The sequence below is a fragment of the Mustela putorius genome, unplaced genomic scaffold (assembly GCF_011764305.1).
Source record: "Mustela putorius furo isolate JIRA1106 unplaced genomic scaffold, ASM1176430v1.1 tig00537350_pilon_pilon_pilon, whole genome shotgun sequence".
In the NCBI taxonomy this organism is placed as follows: domain Eukaryota; kingdom Metazoa; phylum Chordata; class Mammalia; order Carnivora; family Mustelidae; genus Mustela; species Mustela putorius.
Window position 1 is genome coordinate 18,665,733 of NW_025422471.1, and position 26,675 is coordinate 18,692,407.

At 35.6% G+C, this 26,675-nt stretch overlaps 1 protein-coding gene across 3 annotated transcripts in view; it reads left to right on the forward strand.

Moving 5' to 3' along the window:
* Positions 1 to 26,675, forward strand: part of EDIL3 (EGF like repeats and discoidin domains 3) — a 404,801-nt gene that overhangs the window by 279,911 nt on the left and 98,215 nt on the right. For all 3 annotated transcript variants that reach the window (XM_045074412.1, XM_004759122.3, XM_004759121.3), the window contains 3 exons: positions 14,669 to 14,824; positions 16,135 to 16,279; positions 20,493 to 20,677. In XM_045074412.1, coding sequence (XP_044930347.1) covers positions 14,669 to 14,824; positions 16,135 to 16,279; positions 20,493 to 20,677 — 486 coding nt within the window. The remainder of the gene's footprint in view (positions 1 to 14,668; positions 14,825 to 16,134; positions 16,280 to 20,492; positions 20,678 to 26,675) is intronic.

The window sequence follows — 26,675 nt, forward strand, 5'->3', positions numbered from 1 at the left end:
ATTTTTGCCCGAGCCCTATGAAGTAATCAAGAAAGAGACAAAAATTCAAAATTCAGACCATATGAATTAAATCTGTACTTCAAACCGTAGACCTTAGAGTGTTCTACACTCCCTTTATCGACACGATTCCACTGAACTTAATATACCGGTAGAAGTCCTTGAACAAAATAGCCACAGTTCGGTTCACTTCGGAATGCGAAACTGTGAATGTCAGAGCGTGTGAAGAAGGTCTACCCACAGCAAGTTATCAAGAAAGATGAGTACGGTATAGCAAGAGTCCTTTAGAAACAGGTAGAAATATAGAGAAAACGGGTATGCTAGGCCAGGACTCTTGGAACAACCAACAGATTACACCCATGACAGTGCATTGCTTCTGTTGCGTGCTGTTTAGGGAATGAGGGGTTTCCCTTTGATTGGAGGCTTTACCAGGTGCAAGGAGTCATAAAGAGATTATTGCTTTAGGTCTGTTCACATGTGTTCTTTTTCCATCTCTTTTTAAAGAAGACAGTTAAATTAATTGAACAGATGTCAAAGCCTGGCTGACACTCAGAGTAGTGAAGGAGAGTTGAGAAGCCTTCTTATTTGGAGCTTCAGAACTAAATATTTGGTTAGCTAATAAAAATTGATTAAAAAAAAAAAACATTTAAATTCTGTTTTATGTTTCTTGGATGAACCACACCCATTAAGCATTAATAATACTTCAGTTCTTATTTCTTTGCTTAAACCTACTGGTGAAGTTATTCAAGTGTAGAATCCTAGATATTAATATCCTAGATAATAGTTCTATTAATATCTTCGATAATAGTTCTATTAATCATTTCTCCCAGTGTTATCGTTTGTTTTTAGTAATTTGCCTTTCCAAGATCTTTCAAAGCTTTTTCATGTTTTCATAGGCAAAAAAGCCCTCTCCTTTCCCAGTTACATTTTAGCAATTATGTTTAATTAAATTACATAATTAAAATAACAAGCACAACTTGCAAAAACGTTGGAGAACAAACACAACTGACTCATGGTTAGTGTTCAGGTCAGCTGTCAAGAATGTGGGTGGTTGGTCTCGCCAAGAGCAGCCCCAAAGTGCCAGGAAGTGTAGAGCAGAGAGCGCGTTGAACAGTGGGAATGGAGAATATCAGGTGACTGGGTTTTTGGTGATCTGGAGGTTGTTTAAGGGAAATTCTGTTACAGCAGCTATAGCTGGTCCTGTCCAAATGGAAAGCTATGCACTCTTGCTCGGAGTTGTTCTTTTCATCTTGATATACTTCAAACAAATGCCTTCCTCCTTAGGCAATATTCATATTCCTCCTTATACCCCACCAGCAAGGTCTCCACAGAGGATGTGAAAGAGAGATTCAATAAAATACATTAATAAGATCATTATTGAACCAACAGAGGAGTTCCAATTCCCCATGATTTTTAACGAGAATCTTCTGGTGATAATGTTCCTGTTTTTTGTTGTTGGTTTTTTTTAACCTCTAAGTGACAGTCTTTATAATTCAAATATTTAAAACTGCCTGGGAGGCTCAAGTTATTTCCGATATCACACAAAACAGATGGTTACCTTTTCTTTTTGCCTGAAGCTTACTTGTATTCTAAGACCCTACCCAAAAGCCCTCCTAGGAGGATTGTCTTTGCTGTGAACAGTGCATGCTTAAATGAGTTTTGATTATGAACAATAACGTGAATTTGGAAAAAAATCATTTACAAATATAACAGTTTAAATGGTATCAGTGCAAAATCATTATTTGGCAATTTCAAATAAATATCGATACTCATATACTTGCGGATACTTGGTGTCAGGAAAAAGAGCTAATTGATCATATGGGGTTTTTTGTGTCACCACCAGAGGTAGAATGCTAATACATAAAATAAAATCTCTGTTAAGATGAAAGTATTGTGAATAATGACAATTTACAATTTAGGTTCTCTAATTTCTCTAATTACATATTTTCTTTAAAATAATCATATGAAAAATTGTGTTTTTAACTCAGTAGAAGGACCACTGATGTTCAAGTGAAATACTCATTTCTTGAAATTGAAAGGTGGTTATAGTTAGGTGGTTCTTCCTTTGTGTTTTTCTCTTAGTTTAAGGGTGAATGTATGCATATCTAATATACAGTAACAGCAAATTCCTCATGTTGTATTTTTAGCAATTTTAATGATGGAATATATATGAGTCTCACTCTTCTAGCATACCCTTTTATTACTTAATCTTTCACCTGATGCTTTTATATATATGCTAATCTAAAACCTTCATCATTAAAAAGAAAAAAATACTTCAAAAATTTCTATTCACTACTGCTTAGTAATCAATTTAAACAAATTGCCTGTTTTATGCAAATTATGAAAACATTGGTATATATAATGATTTCTATAAAATATTATTATGTAAGTAATCTATACATAATACCCTGCTATTTAATCTTTGAATCTGCATTTTTATATAGAAACTCACAAACCGGGGCACCAGAGTGGCTCAGTGGGTTAAGCATCTGACTTGGCTCTGATCCTGGAGTCCTGGGATCAAGCCCCACATCTGGCTCCCTGCTCAGTAGGGAGTCTGCTTTTCCCTCTGCCCCTTACCCTGCTCATGTTGTCTCTCTCGCTCTCGCTCTCTCTCTCAAATAAATAAATAGAAGTGTTTAAAAACAACAACAAAAAAGAAACTCACAAACTACTACTTGTGTGTGCCTCGATAATCATGAAGTAAATAACCACTAAGAGTTTGATTATTAACATGATTTTCCTAAGAATAAGCTATGTATCAGGCATTTATTTTTCTTGCTAATTGATCTTATTAAATTAATTAAATGAGAAGACCATTAAATTGAGCTGGCTTTAATATCTTAGCAGTCTAAGTAAGCAAACCCAAACCTAAGTCTATAATGAGTTAAGGTTGAGAATTCAAAACCTAAGGACAACTAACCACAAATAGCTAACTAGCTTCCCCAATTAATGCAACTGGTTAAGCTATAGCCAATCAAATAACTTCCTTGCTTTGCTTCAGCCTCTTCCGCATAAAAGTCTCTTCCCTAACCCCTATTGGCAGAACACTCCTGACCATTTGTGGATGGGTGCTGCCCCATTTGAATTTATTTTTGTTCAAATAAACTCTTGAAAATGTTGGGGCGCCTACGACTGAGGCTCAGTCCTTAAGCATCTGCCTTCGGCTCTGGTCATGCTTCCAGGGTCCTGGGATCGAGTCCCACATCAGGTTCCCTGCTTCCCACCCCTCAACCCTGCCGCTTCTGTTCCCTCTCTCCCTGTGTCTCTCGCTGTGTCTCTGTCAAATAAATAAATAAAATCTTTTTAAAAAAACGTTAATATGCCTCAGTTCACGTTTTAACAATCTTCAATTGGGAAATGCTTCCTAAAGTTTCCTCAAAAAGGAGTTCTCCCTCCTCCACTTCCTAAGCAGTACAACTTTTAAAAAACTGAATGTTTATTTTTCAGTTAAATAAAATAATAAAGTAATTCCTTTTGCAGACTGTGTTTGTTTGCATTTTATATTTGGGTTATTGCTATGTAGTGATAGGAGCTACTAGTCAGACTCACACTTGAACATACTGTGTAAGTACAACACAAACTTCTGGTAACAAGCTTGAGGTGGAGAAAAACGATTAGCTATTCATGCAACTACTTTTAAAGCCAATTGCTTATTTAATACTGACTTTTGTCTAAATTATAACCATGAATAATTTTAAGTATGTTATTAGATAATAAGTATGCTTGAAATGCTTATGCACTGTATTTTATGCTAGGTAATGAGTCCAGAAAATCCTTTTGTATGTAACCAGTGCTTTTACATCAGATGGCCATAAGTCATGTTCCTCGAGAAGAGAGGAGTAAATGGGAGGAACCCATGGTCCCTTCCCCCGAACTAGGGTAGCATTTGCCAGCGCTGATTTGAGGATGAGTCTCCCTATTTCTTTGCATTGTTATTCATTCCCACCTTCCTTCCCATTCCCCTTCCCTTACAGATACTCAGCCCAGTAGAGCTGATGTGTAACCTGTTACTGTGCCCTTCCTGTATTGATTTAGACACGTGAATTCTTGGAAAGCATGTGATGTTATGTTGTCTATATGTATTTTTAAATTTAGGTGAATGGTACTGTATATATTTCATTGTTCTCTTTTTTAAAAAATTTTATTTATTTATTTGACGGAGAGATAGAGAAAGAACACAAGTAAGCAGCGAGACAGGCAGAGGAAGAGAGGGAGAAACAGGCTCTCCACTGAGCAGAGAGCCCCATGCGGGACTCAATCCCAGGACCCTGGAATCATGACCTGAGCTGAAGACAGATGCTTAACAGCCAAGCTACCAGGCATCCCTATTTCATTGTTCTTTTTCACACATTCTTATGTTCGTTAGACAGCCATGTATAAATCCGCTTCATCACTTCTGACTCTAAAAAAGTATGACTGTATGTGTGCAAGAGTACACACACATGTGTGCAGAAGCACACACACAGATTTCACATTTTAAATCTTTAAAACCTCTAGGGATAGTCACTGAAGCTGCCTTCTTTGCTAACATAAAAAAATTCTACAGCAAATATTTGTGTGCATTTCTCATTGAACACTTGGGCAACAATTTTTCAGGGTGTTATACCCAGAAATAGGTTGCTTAATTTTGCTAACAACTAACAGATTGAAGTAACTATACCAGTTTATACTCCCATCACCAGCAAAGGAATACTTCACCACTACTTGATACTATCTTACATTTTTGTTTTGCCAGTCTGTTGGCTATACATTACTATCTTTTCTTTAGTTTGCATTTATTTAATGTATAGTGAAAGTTTGGCTATTGCTATTTTCTTTTCCCTGAATTGCTCTTTAATATCCTTTTCTCCATGTTCTGTTGGTTTCTTCATGTCATGTGTGTGTGTGTGTGTGTGTGTGTGTGTGTAAAAACACTTCTTATATTTTAGATCAGTGCTTCTCAATTACATGGGAGTTCACATATCCCTTTTGGAAGGATGGGGTCCCAGCCCATTCAGGAGGTTCACAGATCTCCACTATTTCCATAATAATTCTAAGGCTTTCTTTACCATTTTCACTGTGTTCGTATTGTACTGATGCCACAAAACAACAGTTGGGTAAAACTACTGGTTCCTAGCTCAAATCAAGAAAGAAGCACCAAATGGTACTGGTAGTTGTTTAACCATCTCCATCATGCACACATGGGTGAAAATTTTAAAGAAATTCTGCTCATTTAAGAATGTCCTTGATGGGGCGCCTGGGTGGCTCAGTGGGTTAAACCGCTGCCTTCGGCTCAGGTCATGATCTCAGGGTCCTGGGATGGAGTCCCGCATCGGGCTCTCTGCTCAGCAGGGAGCCTGCTTCCCTCTCTCTCTCTCTCTGCCTGCCTCTCCATCTCCTTGTGATTTCTCTCTGTCAAATAAATAAATAAAATCTTTAAAAAAAAAAAAGAATGTCCTTGATGAAGCATTAAGATTATTTATTTTATTAAATGCCAATCCTTGCTGTGTCTTTAATATTGTGCATAATCAATGGGAATTACACAGAAAGCACTTCTAATGAGTATTGAAATATGATGATTATCTCAAGGAAAAGCTTTTGGGGGATTGTGTGACTACAAGCTGAACTGCCCCCCTCCTTCTTATTTGATTTTTTTTTAAGACTTATTTATTTATTTTAGAGAGAGAGACAGTGACAGGGCAGGGAGAGAGGGAGAGAGGGAATTTTAAGCAGACTCCACCCCAGCACAGAGCCCAACACAGGGCTTGATCCCATGAACCTGAGATCATGGCCAAAATCAAGAGTCTGGCATTTAACCAGCTGAGCCACCAGGTTACCCCAGCCCCTCCTTTTAAATACCATGTTTACCTTAAGGAACAATTGACAAACCATTACTTGGTTTTTGGATATTTGGCAGAAATTGCCTTGAAAATGAACAAAGTAACCCTGCCTCATTAAGGAAGATAGCTGACAGCTTTGTTGCTAGTGATAAAATTTGAATCAAGTGAAAATTAGACATTTGGAAAAAATATAAGCACTGATCTAAGCTCAGGAGCTTTTAATACTTAAAGACTTTTCTCATAAAATTGGTGGTGATCTTAATCAAGATAACTTTTTGATATTATATAATAAAATGTATTGATATTAGAGACTCTTCATAGCTCGGTAAGATCATATTTTCCAAATGGCCATTGCATGTTGGTACAAAACCATGTGTATGTAGGAGATCTATTTAAAGTGCAAGATAAACCAATAGATTTTAACTTAACAAATATAAAAAGTTCACTGGTAGATTTCAGATTCCACACTGCAACTAAAATTTAAACTATTGTCAAGTTTGTTTGTTTGTTTTAAATCATATTCCCTGAAGGTCCTTATTTTTATTTTCAGTGTTCCAAGATTCATTGCTTATGCAGCACACCCAGTGCTCCATGCAATACCTGAATACGTGCCCTCCTTAATACCCACAACCAGGCTAACACATCCCCCCACCCCCTCCTTTCCAAAACCCACAGTTTGTTTCTCAGAGTCCATAGTCTCTCATGCTTCTTCTCCCCCTCCGATTGTCAAGTTTTGACATCTTAACAAGGAAGAATATACATGTTATCTGGAAAGGTTAGGAAATAGTTTTTTCCTTTTCCAAATACATATCTGTGTGAAATTGCATTTTCTTCATTTACTTCAGCCAAAAAATATCTTGTAATAGATTGAATGCAGCAGCAAATATGAGAACCTACCTGTCTTCTCTTAAGCTAGATACTCAGGAGATTTGTAAAAATGTAAAATAACTTCTCAGTAAATTTTTAGTTTGGGACAATATAATTATTTTTAGAAAAATATGTTGTTTATGTTAAACTATATTTGTTTTATTATTATTTTAAAATTAATTATTAAGTATTTTTAACTTGTCATTTTAAATTTTTAATACAATAAGTATATATATTATATACTCTATATATTACTATTTTACTATATAATAATATATATATGTGTGTGTGTATATACACACACACATACACACACAAACACACACACACACATCTCACAATGCTGTGTGTGAGTGCATTTGCTCTTTTGGTCCTTCAGTAATTTTTAGGAGTAAAGGGGTCTCGAGACCTAGAAGTTTGTGATCTAGCGTACTAAATAAGCCCCTGTTGGTGTTTGACATTACAAATCTCTCCTCCCAAGCTTTCACCTTTCTCTTAATGTTACCTGTAATGTGCTTGGTTGAATAGAAGCCTTTAAATTTTTTTGAAGGGAGCCAATTTCATTTTTCCTTTCACATTTTGTGTTTTTTTCTGGCTTCTTAAGAATAGCTTCTTCAACTCTGAGGTCACAAAAATATGTTTCTACATTTTCTTCTATTAGATGAATAGTGTTACTTTTCACATTTGGCCCTTAGTACATTTCAGTTCAACCTCATTTTTTTTCTATATAGAGTATCAATTTTCCCAACACCATTTATTTATTAAATCTGGCCTTTCCCCTCTGCCTTGTAAAGCTTCCTCAAGTGTGAATATATGTCTGGGCTTTTTCCTGGACCCCTCTTCCAATTCCAATTAGGTATTTTTCTGTCTCTAGGTTATTTTTTATTTATTTTTACTTAAAATTGTCTTGAGATGCCTTAATATTTGGCAGATTTCCCCTGTTTTTCATATCTTTTCCAAGATTCCTCTGAGTTTTTATAATGAAAATCTCTTTTTCTGCATCATTTGCCCCAAATGTATATTTAAATGTATAATTTAAAATAAAATATAGATTTAGAATAAATTTATCTAACAGAATATGGTCCTGGATTTTGATGAAAACTGCACAGAATTTACAAATAAAATTCAGAGAACAAATTTATTATGTTGTCCCATCCATTAAATACTGGTCTTCTGTTGTATCTTTTGGTTAAAAAATACTTTCCATAAGGTCACATTATTTATTAAATTTTTAGAAATTTTCTAGAATTACTTAGTTTCTAGATATTTTATAATTCCTTTCACTATTAAAAATAACATTGTATTCTTGCGGCACCTGGGTGGCTCAGTGGGTTAAAGCCTCTGCCTTCGGCTCAGGTCATGATCTCAGGGTCCTGGGATCGAGCCCCACATCAGGCTCTCTGCTCAGCAGGGAGCCTGCTTCCCCTCTCTGCCTGCCTCTCTGCCTCCTTGTGATCTCTGTCTGTCAAATAAATAAATAAAACCTTTTAAAAAAATAACATTGTATTCTCAACCTTTTATTTTTACTTTATCTTTTGAATAGGTAAGACATCACCTACTTCAAATTTCAGAAGACACAAGATACAGTACTGTCAATGTTATCTTCCTTCTTTCCTCTCCCCAAGCTATTTCCCACCTTTTAAAGAGACCACTATTAACCAGCTTTTTATTTTTGCTTCAGAGACATTATAATCCTGTACAAGAAAATATGTATATGTATTATTTGCCCTTTACAGTACTATAAACAGAAGTATATGACACACATTGTTTTGTTATAAATGTCTTACTGCTTTTTCCATGTAATTTCCAGATAATTGTAGATACACTTCTTTGATATCATACCAAAACTTGACAAGCAGTAATTTCTCAAATCACACGCTAAGAGCTCGCTCTGTTTCTCTCCCTCGCCCTCTTGCTCTCTTCCTCCTACCTTCCCTCATTCTTGTTTTTTTTTTTTTTTTTTTCACAACTGAACAGTGTTCCATTTTCTGGACTTTTCCATAATGAAATGACTTAGACCCCTATGGACAGACATCTTAAATCATTTGAAATTGTGTTCTGTTATACTCAGTGCTGGAGAGAACAACTTTGTACCTACATCAGTTTGCCTATGTATGATTATACTTGTAAGCTGCTTTCTTAGAATGAAATCTCTGAGTTTAAGAAAATGTGCATTTGTCATTTATTTCATGTCACTAAATTCATAAAAATCCTTCATAAAAAACTGTCATTTATACTCCCACTAGGAATATACAAGCTTGCCTATTTCTTTACACTTTAACAAATATTGTGTAATACTATGTGAATTATAGTATCTTGGGGTAGATTTAATTTGTATTATGAGTAAGATTGAGTATCTTTTCAGATGTTTAAGATCCGTATGTATTACCTTTGCTGTCAACTAACAAAATCTCTTGCCCAGGTTTTTCCATTGAGTTGTTTTTTTACCTATTAACAAATAAGATCTCCAAGTTTCTTCAATTAATCAGCTCTTTGCTATGATATGATTTGGAAAACATTAGTCCCATTTGTCCTTTGTATTTTGCTTTTTATCTTAAAAAATTTTTTAGTTTAATAACATTTTAAAACTAGTGCCATGATTAGAAAGTCACTTTCCTCTCAAATTATTTTTAATTCAGTATTCTCCTCTGGTCCTTTGGTGGGTTTTTTGTTTGTTTTTCATTTAAGTATTTAATTTACCTGGACTTTATTCTGGGATAAAAGGACAGACATTGATCTAAATTTATTTATTTAAGATGTCTACCAAATTATCCCAATTCAGTTGTTGAATATTCTATTTTTTCCCACTGATTTGAATATCACTTACTTCATATATAAAATTTCCTTACATAGTGGGGTCTGTTTATTGATTTTCTACTCTGTTTTATTGATCTGTCTGCTTTTACATGTGGCAGTATCACACTATTTTAATTGTTTGTATTTTTAATTAATTGCTGATACAGATTAAATTTTGATCTCACATTAAGAAAATCTGCAGAACTTTTTCATTAGTTTTTATTATTTGTTGCCTCCTTGAATTCTCAAAGTAAATTGTTACATCATCTGTCAGTATGGACAGTCTCTGTATCCCATTCTGCTGACTTCTGGAAGGAATTTCATAATCTGTCTTGGGCTCACTAGTTTATTCTGAAGCCCTGCCTCTATGCCTGAAATCAGCCCATTGAAAACCTTATGTAGCTTAATTTTAAACTTTTTTTTAACTTTAATTTTATTTTTTATTCTCAGTATTTCCAACTGGTTCTTTTTTTGTTTCAGTCTTATGTTTCAAAAATGTCCTTATCTTCTTAGGGGATTTTTTTTTTAACTTTAAAATCTTGATCTTTCAGTTCTATTAGATTAGTTTTTCTAGTAATAGTTCTGTTTTTGTTTTCTTCATTTGATTGCAATGCTTGCATTTCTCAGAGAGTTCATGTTCATATCTTGGCTGGTGGTACACCTAAACAGAAGGGGAAACCCTATCCTAGCTGCAGCTGTTCCAGGTAGATTGAGGTGGTGCAAAGAGGAAGCTCCATGACAGAATTATAATCTGTACTTATCCTGAATCCCTCTTCCCCCTGCCTCATTTGCCCCAGACACTGTTTTATCAGCATCTCCATTGCTTCATTTTACCTCCTTAGTGCAGACAGGGATGCGGAGTGCCGAGGAGGAAACACGCAGACCTGTAGTGATTGCAGGCTCCCCATCCCAGCCTGGCCCACACATCACAGCAGCCTCCCCCTGGCAGTGGACTGGAAGACGGGTAAATCAGGAAGGAGCCAGAATGCAAAATGAAAATGAGAAATGGCAGATTTAGAAAGCTCTTCCCAAGCCTGTCTCCCATCAATAGCCTTTGGAGTTTTCCCCACATCCCAAACATGGAGACATGTACTGGGATCTCGAAAACTCCTATTACACTAAGGGTTTCTCATGGTTTTTTGAGTTAGGATTTGATCAATCTCAGTGCCTCCTCAGGAACTTTCTAACATGGAGTCTCTCCAGTGCTGGATTCAGGGAGTCTTGTCAGCAACCCATGAATTTTCATTTCCGCATGTCAAAGCTAGTGGTTGGATTCACAAACACACACACACACACACACACACACACACACGCTTAAACATAGTAGCCCTAAATGTCTTATCAGTTCATAGCTTTGGAAGTTATTTCCAAAGGTATTTTCATATGGTTATTATGGTTATCAACTCTAATAAATACAGTGTACCTCTCCAAGTCCAAATTCCCTAACATCAAATGGTTAAGGTAGAAAGAATGCTTCTTTCCATTTAAATAACAATGAAAACTGAAAATCAACCCCAAAAGCAAATGTTCCAAGAGATTTCTAGGTGGCAGGTGTTATTAAATTTTTACATGCATTACATCGTATAATCCTCACATTTAATAATTCTATTAAAATCCCTTTTACAAGGGAGGAAATTAAATTTCAGACAGTTTAGACAAGTTGTCTAAGATTATATTGGTGGAAGTGACAAAAGCCAGAGTTGAAACTGTCAGTTCTTTTTTGCCTTTTGCCTGGTCTTTGCATGGGTTCTAGGCATTCTAGGTCCAGATTATGTTTCTTAATATTTATAGGGGATACCATTCACTCAAAATACCTTAAATACAGTTCTGTTTTTTAATGCCATGCAATCTATCAACTTCCCAGTAGGATAATAATTTCTCTGAAATCAAATTAGTAAATGAAAATAATCATTGTGTATTTGAATATCTGTCAAGTTCAGGGAGTAATTTTGGAATTTCTGGTGCAATCCCTGGTAGACCTTTAACATGGTATCTGGAGTGGTTCATACAGGCAGAATAAGCAGGATAAAAGGCAGTTCTCCTTATAGCCAATGTCATTTTAGAAAGAGATTGTAGCATAATGTTGGAATGTATGAAAGGGGATTACTTGCAATAAGCTGTGTGGTAGAGATGTTTCTAAAATCATGCCATAGCCTTCTTCCAAGCCTCATTTATTTCTCACAGCAATATCCATTCCTGGTATTAAACTGGAGTGTAACCATGAGAGTGAAATCTTAGCTGTCTTATATTGAATATCTTATTATCCGAGCTTAAGCGTGCTAGGTGTATAAGAACTCAAAAATGTAAAACTAGTAAGTGTTATTAATCCCAGAACCTGTGCTCTATAAATTTTTTATTTAATGAAAACAGTGTTGATATTTAATTACAAATACCAACTGAAAGTAGATAGAACCCAAGTTGGGTGCTGCATTATTATCTGGAATTCCAGCTCCCTGAGATATACTCTCAGAGCCTATAAATATTAGAGTAAATAGGAATCTTTTAAACCATCATTTCTAATGATTTAGAGAGAAACATGTACTCAAATTTTTTCTGATTGTTATACTTCCACAATTTAAGCTTTAGAAAATGAGCCTACAGCTCATCAGCCAAAACTTGAGCAGAGACAATTTGGCTATCTATAAGAGGTATAAACAAGATAATTGAAACAAGATAAAAGATAATTGAAAAGGGATGTTCAACAATATCAAGGGTGGAATTTGACTTCCAAAATGGGAAGAAAGATGATTCTAAGTGTCCACTATTTATGTTGTATACATTAAAATGGTTTAGACCATGAAGAGTCTTAGATTAAAAAAAGAAAAAGCAGATCATATGTGAGATATGAAAGATTTTTTGCTCTTCCATAGCAATGTGCTAATTTACCTAACATACTGAAATAGTAACTATCTTTTGGAGGTTACCTGTTCTAAACTCAAAGTTAAAATTCCAAAATCAAGCTTTGGAGAACTATTTGAGACAAATGTTAAGAGCCATAGGTAAAATTTACCTTCATGGAGGATATTCTTTTATTTAGACCTCCAAACAAGAATGGGATATAAATGTATTCATGTCAGAAATGTTGATGTTGGAGTATTAAAATGAGAAAAGTAAAACTGGACAGCCGAGTCAACTTACTTAGGATTTTAGCAGAAGAGACCAAAGACCCAGAATTTAACAGCAAAATTATTGTTTGTAAATTCTGCACTATAAGAATGAAAAGGGGGCATGTTTATTGGCCAGTAGCTGGGAACTACCCCACCCCAGTTCTTTACTCATCAGAATTCCAGGTTTTCTTTTTACATGAGTCAAGACTGCCTTTTCCCAAGAGAACTGCCTTGTGAACATTGGTTGGGATGGATCCTCATGATGTTCCGTGAGGGAAGATGGGACTGGGAAACTCCCAATGAAGAGGAAGGTAGACTTTGCCCTAGTGGCAAATTTTCCAAAGCCTAAAAGAACATTTGCTACACGAGGGATTCAGGTTTACCCATAACACACTTAACACATTTAAAGTCTATAAAACCAGGGGAATAAAACATTGTAGGCCTTTAGTAAGTCATACTGATTGTAGGGGGTGGGAAGGTTTTAAGGATTGCTTTCTTAGTTCTGATTTTTAACTTTTTGAATATGTAACTATTTAGCTTATAGTTTATAAATGCTGTATACATAGTGACCTATAGAGGAGCTGGTTTCCACATGCACATCCTCTACAAATGTTAATAACTCTTAGTCTCATCACGAAGTGAAAAACGCTAGTCACTAGCATGAATCTGAAGATTTTCTTCTTTGGGAAATGGTATCAGAATTATTAGCTTAATATCAGAATATGAGACATTAAAATTATTGTGATTTGTAATTAATGAGAAAGGAGCTCTATAGCAATTTGTCAAGAACATTTGAGGCAGTACCTTCCTACTTAATTGAAGATTTTATAAACATCGTAAGGGTTTTTTTTTTTTTTTCAGTGCTCCAAAATTTATTGTTTATGCACTCCATGCAATACATGCTCTCCTTAATACCCATCACCAGGCTCCCACCCTCCTCCCCTCCAAAACCCTCAATTTGTTTCTCATAAGGGCATTTTAAAGTGAATGGAACAATTGTTTTTAAAATATTTATTTATTTATTTATTATTGCCCCATGCAAGCGGGGCAAGGGGCAAAGGGAGAGGGAGAGAAGTAGATTCCCCACTGAGCACAGAGCCCTATGTGGGGCTCTATCCTATGACCCTTGAAATCATGATCTGAGCCCAAATCAAGAGTCCAATACTCAGTTGACTGAGCCACCCAGGCTCCCTGCTAATAGAACAATTTTTAATGATTGCCATATATGAAGAAAATATGTTTCTTACCTTGTGGCATTTATTTATAGAGTATCAGAAGGAGCTCCGTATAACTATGAAAAAATATTACTTTTATTAGATGACTGTTATTCTTGCAGCAAGCTTATTAAAAGGTGATTTGGAATGGGGAGAATATATGGAGAGAAAATATCCGTTAGAAAATTTCTGTATGCTTAAATGAAGAGAAAAATAACTGTGTTGAAAAACCCTCTAATAACCTGTAGGAGAGACTACAGTAGTAGTCTGTAGACTATAGACTACAGAGCTAGCAACTGAGGATGCTTATGTTTGGTTTTTTTGTTTGTTGGTTGGTTTTTGTCAGTATGATTACCTTTATCTTATTTTTTATTCTAGTATTCAGTGATCTCAGAATGATTTTCATTTTTAATTTTAAATGGAAATTTGTTGAAGTCAAAAGAACTGGAGACACATTAAAATTATATTGATTTTACTGTTTCAAAGTAATGTCACTGAGGCAATTATTACAAGATAATACATCCATTTTTTAGTTTCCTAAGTTGTATTTCCATATTGTAACCAACCAAATGTTTTTCATACTAATATTTTGGCAGCAAATCATGTTTTTCAAACTTTGTTCACAAATATTGCTTACTTAAGAAATGTATTCCATTAGAGAAAGATCTGGAAGCTAAACTTGACATACTCTTAATAATCATCTGAAAAAATACAGGAAAATTACTGTATTTCTGTATTATTTTAAATCTCTACTAAGAAATAAAAATGTTCCATTCCCCAAATTGATATTGTCAGTATTGCTGAAATATTATTGAAATATGTTGAAAGCAGTGAGGTTACCATTGTTTATGCCTTGTCTCCTCAGATAAATTTACAAAGAAAAATGAGAGTTACTGGTGTGATTACTCAAGGAGCTAAAAGGATTGGAAGTCCAGAGTACATCAAATCCTACAAAATTGCATATAGTAACGATGGAAAAACTTGGACGATGTACAAAGTAAAAGGCACCAATGAAGACATGGTAAGACTGACTTAACATATTTAATTTAAAAGTAAAATCTCATTAATAATCATTGGTTGCTAAATAGTTACTGACTCTTAAACAAAAGCCTTATACAGTTGTGATTTTTTTTTTTAAATTGGACTAAAGGGTGTAGAGTACAAGGAGTTTTTCCAAGTAATAAATGTGCAGCGGCTACCATTTAAGATTTTGTCAGATTTTAATTGGTGGTTATATAAACACTTTATCACAATATTAGCATAGTTCTGTGTATGATGATTAATTTTTATTTTAAAAATAGCTTTCAATTTCATTTTATTGCTTTGACATATTAGCACTCTTCTTAAATAAGTACAGATCAAAATTACTATTTTTAAAGAAAAAATTGTTACTTTTAACAAAAGTAAAAGAAAAGATGTATGCTTATATATTTCACATTAGAAAACAGTTTTGTTTTTCAGCAGAATATAATACATTAGAGAAAATGAAAATAATATCCAGTGCCTACTTTGCCTTTTCATATTATAGTCCCAATTTTTTATCAAATTTTCCTCAAAAAGCTTAATTTTAAAAATATCAGGACTGCAGCACATCCCATTTAAAACCAAATGGTTAAATTCTAATAAATTTTATGAAAGATTTTTTAAATACTTAAGTGAAATTAGGTAAAGTTTTCTGATTATTGTTATATGAAAAGTAAAACAAGATGGGAGATTTAAAAGAATTAAATTTTCACATTTAATTTTTAGAGGGAAACACTGTTTTTCACTAGAGATAGATATGAAGACTTTGATTCTCTCATCCAGTGACCTGGTACTGACTGATAAGAAAATAATCTTGAGGAATCGTACCCTAAAGCATCATAAAGTCTGATCATAGCATTAGAGAGACTGAGTGATCAGAAAATACTAGTGGAGACTGCTAGCCAAACCAAACCAAACCAAACCAAACAAAAACACCTATAAATACTAAGTAGCATGAACAGATGGTCCCAGATTAAGCTGAAAGGTTTCAGGTGCCCATTTCTCAAACAAAGTGAAGAAACTCTCCCCTGACTCTGAAGGACTGACCTTAAAATCGACAATACCATCATAGTAGAATATAGATTATGCCATAGACCACAGTGGTTTATAGCTTTAATTAGGATTTTATCTATAGGTCTTATATTCACTGCTAAGGACAATGTGCTTCCTAAATGCTCCAGATCCCCAACATACTTAATCCAATTTTTGACGCATCACATTAGATAGGATATAAGGTCAATATATGAAAATAGGTAAAGAAGCTCTTGCCATTAATAATTTCAAACTCTATCTTATCTCTTTACCCAGGTGTTTCGTGGAAATGTTGATAACAACACACCCTATGCCAACTCTTTCACACCCCCAATAAAAGCTCAGTATGTAAGACTCTATCCACAAGTTTGTCGAAGACACTGCACTTTGAGAATGGAACTTCTTGGATGTGAACTGTCGGGTCAGTCTCATATTATCTATTTCTGTATTTTCTTTAAAAGAAAAAACATATATTTGTATGTAGTCTACTACTAATTTGCCATTTTCCAACACTCACAGATATTAATTTTGGCTACAAAATGTCTAGGGCACAGTTAGTGGAGAAAATTTGTGTGTGTGTGTGTGTGTGTGCACGTGTGTGTGTGTACGCACGCATGCACGAGTGCGCATGTGTGCATACGGGTACATGCGTAGGATAAACAAGTTCCAAAACATGCTGCAGAATAGAATTAATGTAGAAGGAGCAGTGTATTTCAGAGAAAGCACAATAAACTCTCACTGGGAAGTTCAATCAGATTTAAGTGTGTCTTGTTTTTAGGAGTAAGTATGATTTATGTTTTGTGACAGAAGTTCAGTAAAAACAGGAATCTGCCTGACCCCACAAATTGTAGTTATGTTTAGGCTTCATGGCATAGAAAAGTAAGCTTTATCTTTGTCCATCACCATGAGAACTTGGTTTTGTTTTGTTTTGTTTAGGTTTTATGAAACATGTAAATTTATCATTCCTCCCAGGGAGGTAATACTTCAAAACCATGAGAGCTACTATAAATTCATTCTGATGTCATTCTTATCTAGCAACCTGCTTACTGTACAAACACTGATTATCCAGCTCAGAGATAAATCTATCAAAGGATTCAGAGTTAAATAATTCTTGTCTTCCAGGAGCATCAGTGCTAGATATAAAGATCAAGACTTAATGTGTGGATCTCACAGTGGTCCCATTTCAATATAGCTAGATTCTGAACTAAACAAAAAACCTTTTCTAGGCATTTCACGGTGCTATATTTTTGGTGGTGGTTCTTGTATTTCTAGCATCAACATTTAAAAACTATCTTTGCCACTATGGCCTGAGATGATTTTGTTCAACCAACTGTTTTGTAAAAAGCCAAAAATTCATGTGTGCCCATTTTTTAGCATGAAAGACTTTATCAGACTTACAACAATGCCATTTAGTTAAAAATAGGACACATCTTTCCAAATGGACAACTGAGAGCTTTTTATTCATTTCAAAAGAAATGCACAGACATTGAAATGCACACTTTATATCTCTTTCTCTTCTCTTCTTAGGTTTCTTTGTGATGCCAAGAAAGAGAGTGATTTTTAGCAAATCAAAGTTACTATTAAAAACAGCCAAACTCTAAGTGAACCCATTACATTTAAAGGAATTAGGGACATTTGGTCAGATGAGTGAATCTGTTTTAAGAATCACATTTTCATACTATCTATGGGCATCATTTATAAAGTAACCAACATATGGTTTTAGTACCATTAATTATCCTAACAATGATGTTTTCTTTATTTTGGTAATTCGAACCCATTTATTGACAGCCAGAAATCTCAACAGAATCATTGCTGTGCAGTTTATATTACATGTCACTCTATCATCACAGGCCAGTGTCATCCCTAAGTCATTCATCATAAAGCAATCAAGGAGAAGCCAAGCCCCGTGGTTTTTAGTTGTTTAACATCGCCATCCCCAATTTTCCAGTCTCTTGATTCATGGGGGTCACTCTTTCTTACAAGACACAGTTACACCCCCAAGGTATGAATATATTTTACTTTCAGCTTTTACAGGAGTCTACACCTGACACTTTACAGATTTTATGTTCTTAAAAGAAGCCACACCCCATCTCCCGATTCCACAATTGATTTTAAGCTTGCATGCAGAGGATAAAAATCTCTCAATGGATGCTTTTAAAAGCTAGGACACCTCACTCTCGAAATAATCAATTTTTTGTTAATACTTCATTTTGCTCAGGTGCTGTCTGTTCTGGTAAAAGTCTACACATCTACACATATGAAATCATGTGGATGAGAAGGAAAATTTGTGGTGTGAGGCAAATTGGCAGAGATGTTAACTATAGCACTAGGAAATAAACAGGACTATAATGTGCCAAAGGATTTCCCACAATCCCCTGCAATGCTGTAAAGCACAGGTCTGCCTTACTGTATTCAGTAAGCTGTTAAAAGGATCTCTCAGCCTGCCCAGAAGATCAACAGTTAATCTTTTCCCTAGACACTTAAAAAAGAAAATCCCCTAAATTCTCTGAAAGGAGTATGATTTAAGATAGTTAGAATGAAATGAATCATGGCTGTAATTAGAGGAGGACTAGTCATTAATTCACCCATTCTTTGAAAAAATTATTCAGCACTTGCTCTGGGCTAGATACAAGACAACAGAGTGGGTATGAAATGAATTCTATGATGAAGCAGAAGTGATCGAAGTAAAGGCATCTGACTTCAAATATTATATCACAAAAGGAGAAAAACAACTTCCCTTTCCCTTATATCTTTCTTCAACCCAAGCAGTTTTACAAAGACCCCACTATCAGGGCAGGGTGGGTGTAGGGAGCATTGGTGGTCATAATAGAAAGATCAGAAATCTATAATGCAGACAATGCATGTTACCTTAGAACTGCCAGTAGATAAACAGCGTGTCATTAAGATTTTGGAATTTTCTAGAATCTTTGAAATTTGTCATGTGATTTTTCTCCTCCAGAAGATATATTTAGGAATTTGAACTATTTTTACCTTGAGACTTAGGGTCTAGGTTTCCTACACCTGAATTCCAGCAAGACTTGTGCTAAGGCACATAATTGGCTAACCCTCCATGTCAGTTTTGGCCATGTTTGCATAGGAAAGGCATTTCCTAGAAGGTGGAGGTGAAGCCAAACATGGAGAAGCTTCAAGAAGGCAGTGATCTAGATTGACTAGAACAGAAAGCTATTAATTGTAGTTAAGAATTATTTATCAGTGAACAGTTCTAAGCTCCCTCTCTTAGAGCCTGAACTTAAAGCAGCCTAGTTTCAGAAAGAGTAACCAGTCCTACTACATTATTTTAGTGCTTACTGATCTGCTGATCTGGTGATTTAACATTATGTGTCAAAATGAGCTTTATGGAAATAACATTTACTGAATGTTAGCTATATGCCATACTGTTTCTAAATACTTTAACTAATTTCTTAGAATATTTTTTGAGGTAGTTTATTATTATTACACCATAAAGTGGTTAAATAATGGGTAAAAAGCCAAGAGAGACTAAGAAGGGAACCAGTAGAGTACCAGGAGATGGCCTTAATTGGAGAAATCCCCCTTTTCACTTGGGTTTCTTGATGATCAAACTCATCTTGTGTGTTCCTTGGTCAAAATGTAGCAGTTGTACATATGGAAGACTCAACCACTGACTAATATGATAATAGAATCGTGCTTCCTATTATGAGCTTTGTGAGTGGAATTTTATCACAGTTGTAATTCAAGATTGGAAAATTGTGTGTAAATTTCTTTAAGAAATTGTGTGTATGTGTATGGGTATTCACATGTATGTGGGCATATATACACAAATTCTCATTAACAGACAAACCCAAATTTCATACCATGACGAAACTGAAAAGATATGTTCCAGATTTGAAATCTTTCAAAAATATCCAATACTAGAGGTCACTGAGTATGATCAAAATGGAAGTTTTTATAAGAAAGCTTGTACAATAAAGATTTTTGCTAGAATTACCTCATTTTCTTCTATTATCTATTATTTTAAATTCTGTATTTGCACAGTGCCTGGCACATAGTATCCATCGAGTAAATATAAGCTTCCTCGATGTCTAGAGGAAGCCATGTTGGTGCTATAAGAATCAGCAGTAAGGATTAACAGATATTTCTCAGAAAACAAAATGCTGTCCAGTTTGAAATACACCATTGGAGCACTTTGTGAAAATGACTTTGTACTGAGGGAATTTTCATTTGCGATATTATGGAAACAAATAAAAGAAAACCAAGTATACTTTGTGAGAAAATGTTCTTTTTTAAAGACACAATGAAACTGTTGAAAACCAGGGAATAGTCATGAGGCTATCAGTAATGAGATAGGAGAGAGCATTTCAGCCTTGTTTTCATTTTGCAAAATCATCTATCACAGAAAAGTAGTTTGAATTGTCTGCCTTGTTTTCAATTTTTCCAAAATATATTCAGACAAAATAGCCTGAATTGGCTATCTTGTTTTTCGATTTTGTTCCAGATTTATTTCTGATTATAGCCTTTTTTGAATTTAGATGCTTTCTCTTTGGGGAAATGAATAGCATTAAGCTTCATCTTATTTTGCCTATCCAAAATGAACGTAGAAAACTTCCAGGGCAATAAATTATTTTTCCCATGGAATCCTTCTCATTTTCTTCCAGGCTGCTCGGAGCCTCTCGGGATGAAGTCAGGACATATACAAGACTATCAGATCACTGCCTCGAGCATCTTCAGGACTCTCAACATGGACATGTTCACTTGGGAACCAAGGAAAGCTCGGCTGGACAAACAGGGCAAAGTGAATGCCTGGACCTCCGGCCACAATGACCAGTCACAATGGTTACAGGTAATATTTTCAAAAAGCCTTTCACCAATGCCTGCTCCTCTTCCTTAGTAGATTTCCTGTTGGCTAGGTGAATGTCAGAGTCCTTGCCTTCATTCTCATTTAAGTGTACCTTCCTTTCTCTTTGGCTTACCTAAAATTGGTAAAACAAAAATTCCTTAGGAAGCCATAGCTGTGTGCTGCATTTACTGTGATGTTAATTTATAGGTGCTTCTGTCAGACTGATGCCCTAGATTGTGCCAGATCACAATATATATAGGCCAGTTCAATCGATTATGAGAACATGTGCATCTTAACTCTCATCTGTTCTAATGCATCCTGTCGGTATTGGTTTGAAAGTGCCACCGCAGAATTCCAGACTGGCCTGAAATCATGCCATTGACCTGCAGATTGTTCCCACAGAATCATGACTCCTGACTTATGAGCTCTTTACCTGTGGTTGCTAAGCAATGGAGCAATTTGATTACATTCTCATAAGAGAGCTTGCCTATACAAGGAAAGCATAGCCACTGCAGTCTATTTATCATTTGCAAATGAAGTGCAGTTATAGTCAGTGCTTTATAAAAGGAATCTTCTTTTAATGCATTTATTGCGGAGTACTTTTAAGTATGCGCAAATTTGTTAATGTCTTCTGTGGCAAAGAAAAGTAAGACAGCTTAATTCCATAATGAGGTCATTTTATTTGAAAGATAGGAGTTTCATTATTGATTTTTATGCTGTATCCGTGAGTTTCAAAACTGTGGTAATTCATTACATTTCTGAAAATAACAAAACAATCATAATAGCAACAAATGTTACCCCTCATAGAACCTGATTTGCCACCTGAGTCTGTTCTAAGTCACCTGAAATGTCCAATAGAATCTTCTCAACAGAAATAGTCACTTTTCCCTTGACTTTCCCCTGACATTCTGTCTTGATCTCTATTGATCTGGAGCTTTATTGGGCTCTTTCATTAGCCCTTATGCATAAAGGATAATTCGTGTGTGTTTTTCCTTTTAATGTTTTATGAGCTTTTTGACAGAAGGGTGTATGTCTACACACACACACAAACATACACACACACATACACACTCACACTGCGTATTTCCTTTCTCACATGCCCTCTGCCACCTCCCTGATCTAGGCTACCACTCCCTCCCTCACCTGGGTTTTGCCGAAGCTTCCTGACCAGCTTTCCTAGTTCTGGTCTCACTCTCTAAAAATCCACTTCCTAAATTGTGAGCAGTGAGTGATTTTTTTTTTTCAAAAATGCAAATATGATTCTCTTACTCCCTTTCTAAAACCCTTCAATTGCTCCCTATCAGCCTCAGAATAAAGTGCAGATTTCTTAATATAGCTTCGAAGTTTTTGCCGGAGTTGGCCCCATTTCATCTCTTACCACACTCTTCTAAATTTGCTTCACTTTCTCAAACCAAATGTTCTCTCTTTCAATGCCTTTATAAATGTCCTCTTCCTAGAGGAAAAGAACAGAAAGAATACTTCTACCCTTAGTATCCCCTGCCTTGTGTGGCTGATGTCCTCAGCTGCAGTTTGAATGTATTTTCCTCTGGGAACCCTTTGCTGCTACTACCAGCTTCATCTTACCACAGGAAGATCTTACCACTACTTACAATAGTACTCAGCTCTCTCCTGAGTACTACTGTATCCTCGGTAATCCTCTCACTGTCCATTATCACACTGTATTGGAAATTGTGTTCTCAGATTTGACTGTTTGCTCCAGGAGGGATGAAACTACACTTGCCTCTTGTGACTTTCTCAGCTTGTTGTCCAATACCTAAATGAATAATACTTGTCGTAACACTTGACATGGTAGGCATTCAACGAATATTTATTGAATGAATGAATAAGTGGATAAATTGAAGAATTCAAAGTATAATTCAAGTTATCGATTTGGGCCTCAATGGCATATCATTCTGATCCTCAACTGGTAATATCCTCGAACTTTAAAATAATATTTGAAATAGAAATCTAAAATCTCATATTGGGGGCTCCTGGGAGGCTCAGTGGGTTAAGCACCCAACTCTTGGTTTCCACTCAGGTCATGATCTCATGAGTTGTGGGATAGAGCCTGTGTCAGACTCCCAGCTCATCAGGGAGTCTGCTTAGGATTCTCTTCCTCTGCCTCTTCCCCAGTTTGTGCATGTACGTGCGTTTTCTCTCTCTCTCTCAAATAAATAAATAAATATTAAGAAAATAAAGTAAAATCTCAGGGGTGCCTGGGTGGCTCAGTGGGTTGAGCCTCTACCCTCAGCTCAGGTCATGATCCCAGGGTTCTGGGATGGAGCCCCACATAAGGCTCTCTGCTCAGCAGGGAGCCTGCTTCCCTCTCTCTTTGCGTGCCTCTCTGCCTACTTGTGATTTCTGTCTGTCAAATAAATAAATTAAATCTTTAAAAAAAAAAAGAAAAGAAGGTAAAATCTCATGTTAATGATCTAGTCTTTATAACATAGGAATTAAAGTTTAATGATATGTAGACTTTATGAAGTTTTCAAGTTCTTAATTTGAAGAAATCATGGAAAAACTTTTTCCTACTGGTTAGACTTGCAATATTAAACTGGTTCTTTGTTGCTGTATAACGTTTTTTAATTGGAAATAGTCTAGTCATACTCCAGATTAACTGGATTTAGCTAATATTATTTGCCTGTCATAATGCCATGTAGAATAAGACAAAATATCTTATACCCCATAAGTAGCTCAGATAGGCTGGCTAGCAGACTCCAGAAATATCTACATGAAAGGATTGCCAATGGCAAATATCCTTAGAAAGATAAAATAAAAACAAACATTTTTTTTACATGAATCAGTCTGTAATCTTTGATCCAAACCTCCATCCATCACATTTTTTTAAGATGACTTTTCAACTGTCTTCTTAAAGTCACTTGCATGCTGAAATTGATTCATTCTGTTGGTGACAGATTTTCTGTCAATTCAAGGACCAGTTCTTCCAGTATGTGTTTATTTTTTTGTTGTGTCAAAACATATTCAGAATCTCCAAGGCAAGGTAAATTGACATCTTTTCTTATATATTTTTTTTCTTTTTTGACCTCATGTAAGAATTGCTCCAGAATTGTGACTATTTTTAGCATCTTCTCCTCAAGAGGATATAATCTGTTCAACTGTACATTGTTATGCTTGTTAGTATCTTTGTTGAAAATAAGATTAACATTTTTACAGATAATGTATAGGGTGATTTTTTAAAATTTTTTATTAACATATAATGTATTATTAGCCCCAGGGATACAGGTCTATGAATCACCAGGTTTATAAATGTCACAGCACTCACCATAGCACATACCCTCCCCAATGCCCATAACCCCACCACCCTCTCCCTACCGCCATACCCCCGGCAACCCTCAGTTTGTTTTGTGAGATTCATGCAAACCTCTTATGGTATGTCTCCCTCCTGATCCCGTCTTGTGTCATTTTTGCCTTCCCTATCCCCCAAACCCCCACTCTGCTTCTCAAATTCCTCATATCAGGGAGATCATATGATAATTGTCATTCTCTGATTGACTTATTTCACTAAGCATAATACCCTCTGGTTCCATCCACGTCATTGCAAATGGCAAGATTTCATTTCTTTTGATGGCTGCATAGTATTCCAGTGTGTCTGTGTGTGTATACAAACAAGAAATTATATATATATATATGTATATATATATATATACATATTGGCAATATTAAACTGGTTCTTTGTTGCTGTATTACAGTTTTTAATTGGAAATAGTCTAGTCATACTCCAGATTAACTGGATTTAGCTAATATTATTTGTGAGTCATAATGCCATGTAGAATAAGACAAAATATCTTATATATGTATATATATATATATATATATATATATATATATATACACACACACAAGAATATATGCCTTTGCTGTGTCCCACAGATTTTGAACAGTTGTGCTCTCATTATCATTTGTTTCCATGAATTTTTTCAATTCTTCTTTAATTTCCTGGTTGACCCATTCATTCTTTAGTAGGATGCTTTTTAGCCTCCAAGTCTTTGGGTTCTTTCCAAATTTCTTCTTGTGATTGAGTTCTAGCTTCAGAGCATTGTGGTCTGAAAATATGCAGGGAATGATCCCAATCTTTTGATACTAGTTGAGGCCTGATTTGTGACCCAGGATGTGATCTGTTCTGGAGAATTTTCCATGTGCACTAGAGAAGAATGTGTATTCTGTTGCTTTAGGATGGAATGTTCTGAATATATCTGTGATGTCCATCTAATCCAGTGTGTCATTAAGGCCTTTATTTCCTTGTTGAAATTTTTGCTTGGGTGATATGTCCATTTCAATGAGGGGAGTTAAAGTCCCCTACTATTATTGTATTATTGTCAATGTGTTTCTTTGATTTTGTTATTAATTGGTTTATGTAGTTGGCTGCTCCCATGTTAGGGGCATAGATATTTAAAATTGTTAGATCTTCTTGTTTGACAGACCCTTTGAGTATGATATAGTGTCCTTCTTCATCTCTTATTATAGTCTTTGGCTTAAAATCTAATTTATCTGATACAAGGATTGCTACCCCAGCTTTCTTTTGATGTCCATTAGCATGGTAGATTGTTTTCCATCCCGTCATTTTATTTTATTTTTTTTAAAGATTTTATTTATTTATTTGAGAGACAGACAGTGAGAGAGAGCATGAGCAAGGAGAAGGTCAGAGAGAGAAGCAGACTCCCTGTGGAGCCGGGAGCCCGATGCGAGACTCAATCCCAGGACTCCGGGATCATGACCTGAGCCGAAGGCAGTTGTCCAACCAACTGAGCCACCCAGGCGTCCCTCCATCCCGTCATTTTAAATCTGAAGGTGTCTTTGGGTCCAAAATGGGTTTCTTGTAGACAGAGTATGGATGCGTTTTGGTTTTTTATCCATTCTGATACCCTGTGTCTTTTACTAGGGCATTTAGCCCATTTACATTCAGGGTAACTATTGAGAGATATTAATTTAGTGCCATCGTATTGCCTGTAAGGTGACTATTACTGTATACTGTCTCTGTTCCTTTCTAGTCTACTACTTTTAGGCTCTCTCTTTGCTTAGAGGACCCCTTTCAGTATTTCCTGTAGGGCTGGTTTTGTGTTTACAAATTCTTTTAGTTTTTGTTCGTCCTGGAAGCTTTTTATCTCTCCTTCTATTTTCAATGATAGCCTAGCTGGATATAGTATTCTTGGCTGCATGTTTTTCTCATTTAGAGCTCTGAATATATCATGCCAGTTCTTTCTGGCCTGCCAGGTCTCTGTGGATAAGTCTGCTGCCAATCTAATATTTTTACCATTGTATGTTACCGACTTCTTGTCCTGGGCTGCTTTCAGGATTTTCTCTTTGTCACTAAGACTTTTAAGTTTTACTATTAGATGACAGGGTGTTGACCTATTCTTATTGTTTTTGAGGGGGTTCTCTGTGCCTCCTGGATTTTGATGCTTGTTCCCTTTGCCATATTGGGGAAATTCTGTGCAATAATTTGCTCCTATATACCTTCTGCCCCTCCCCTTTCTTCTTCTTCTGGAATCCCAATTATTCTAATATTGTTTCATCTTATAGTATCACTCATCTCTCGAATTCTTCCCTTGTGGTCCAGTAGTTTTGTTTGTCTCTCTTTTGCTCAGCTTCCTTATTCTCTGTCATTTGGTCTTCTATATCACTAATTCTTTCTTCTGCCTCAATTATCTTAGCAGTAAGAGCCTCCATTTTTTATTGCACCTCATTAATAGCTTTTTTAAAATTTTAGCTTTTAGTTCTTTTATTTCTTCAGAAAGGGCTTTTATTTCTCCAGACAGTGTTTCTCTAATATCTTCCATGCCTTTTTTGAGCCCAGGTAGCACCTTGAGAATCATCATTCTGAACTCTAGATCTACTATATTACCAATGTCTGTATTGATTAGGTCCCAAGTCTTTGGTACTGCCTCTTGTTCTTTTTTCTGGTGTGAGTTTTTCCTCCTCATCATTTTATCCAGATAAGAATATATGAACGAGAGAATAAAATACTATGAAGGTGGCAAAG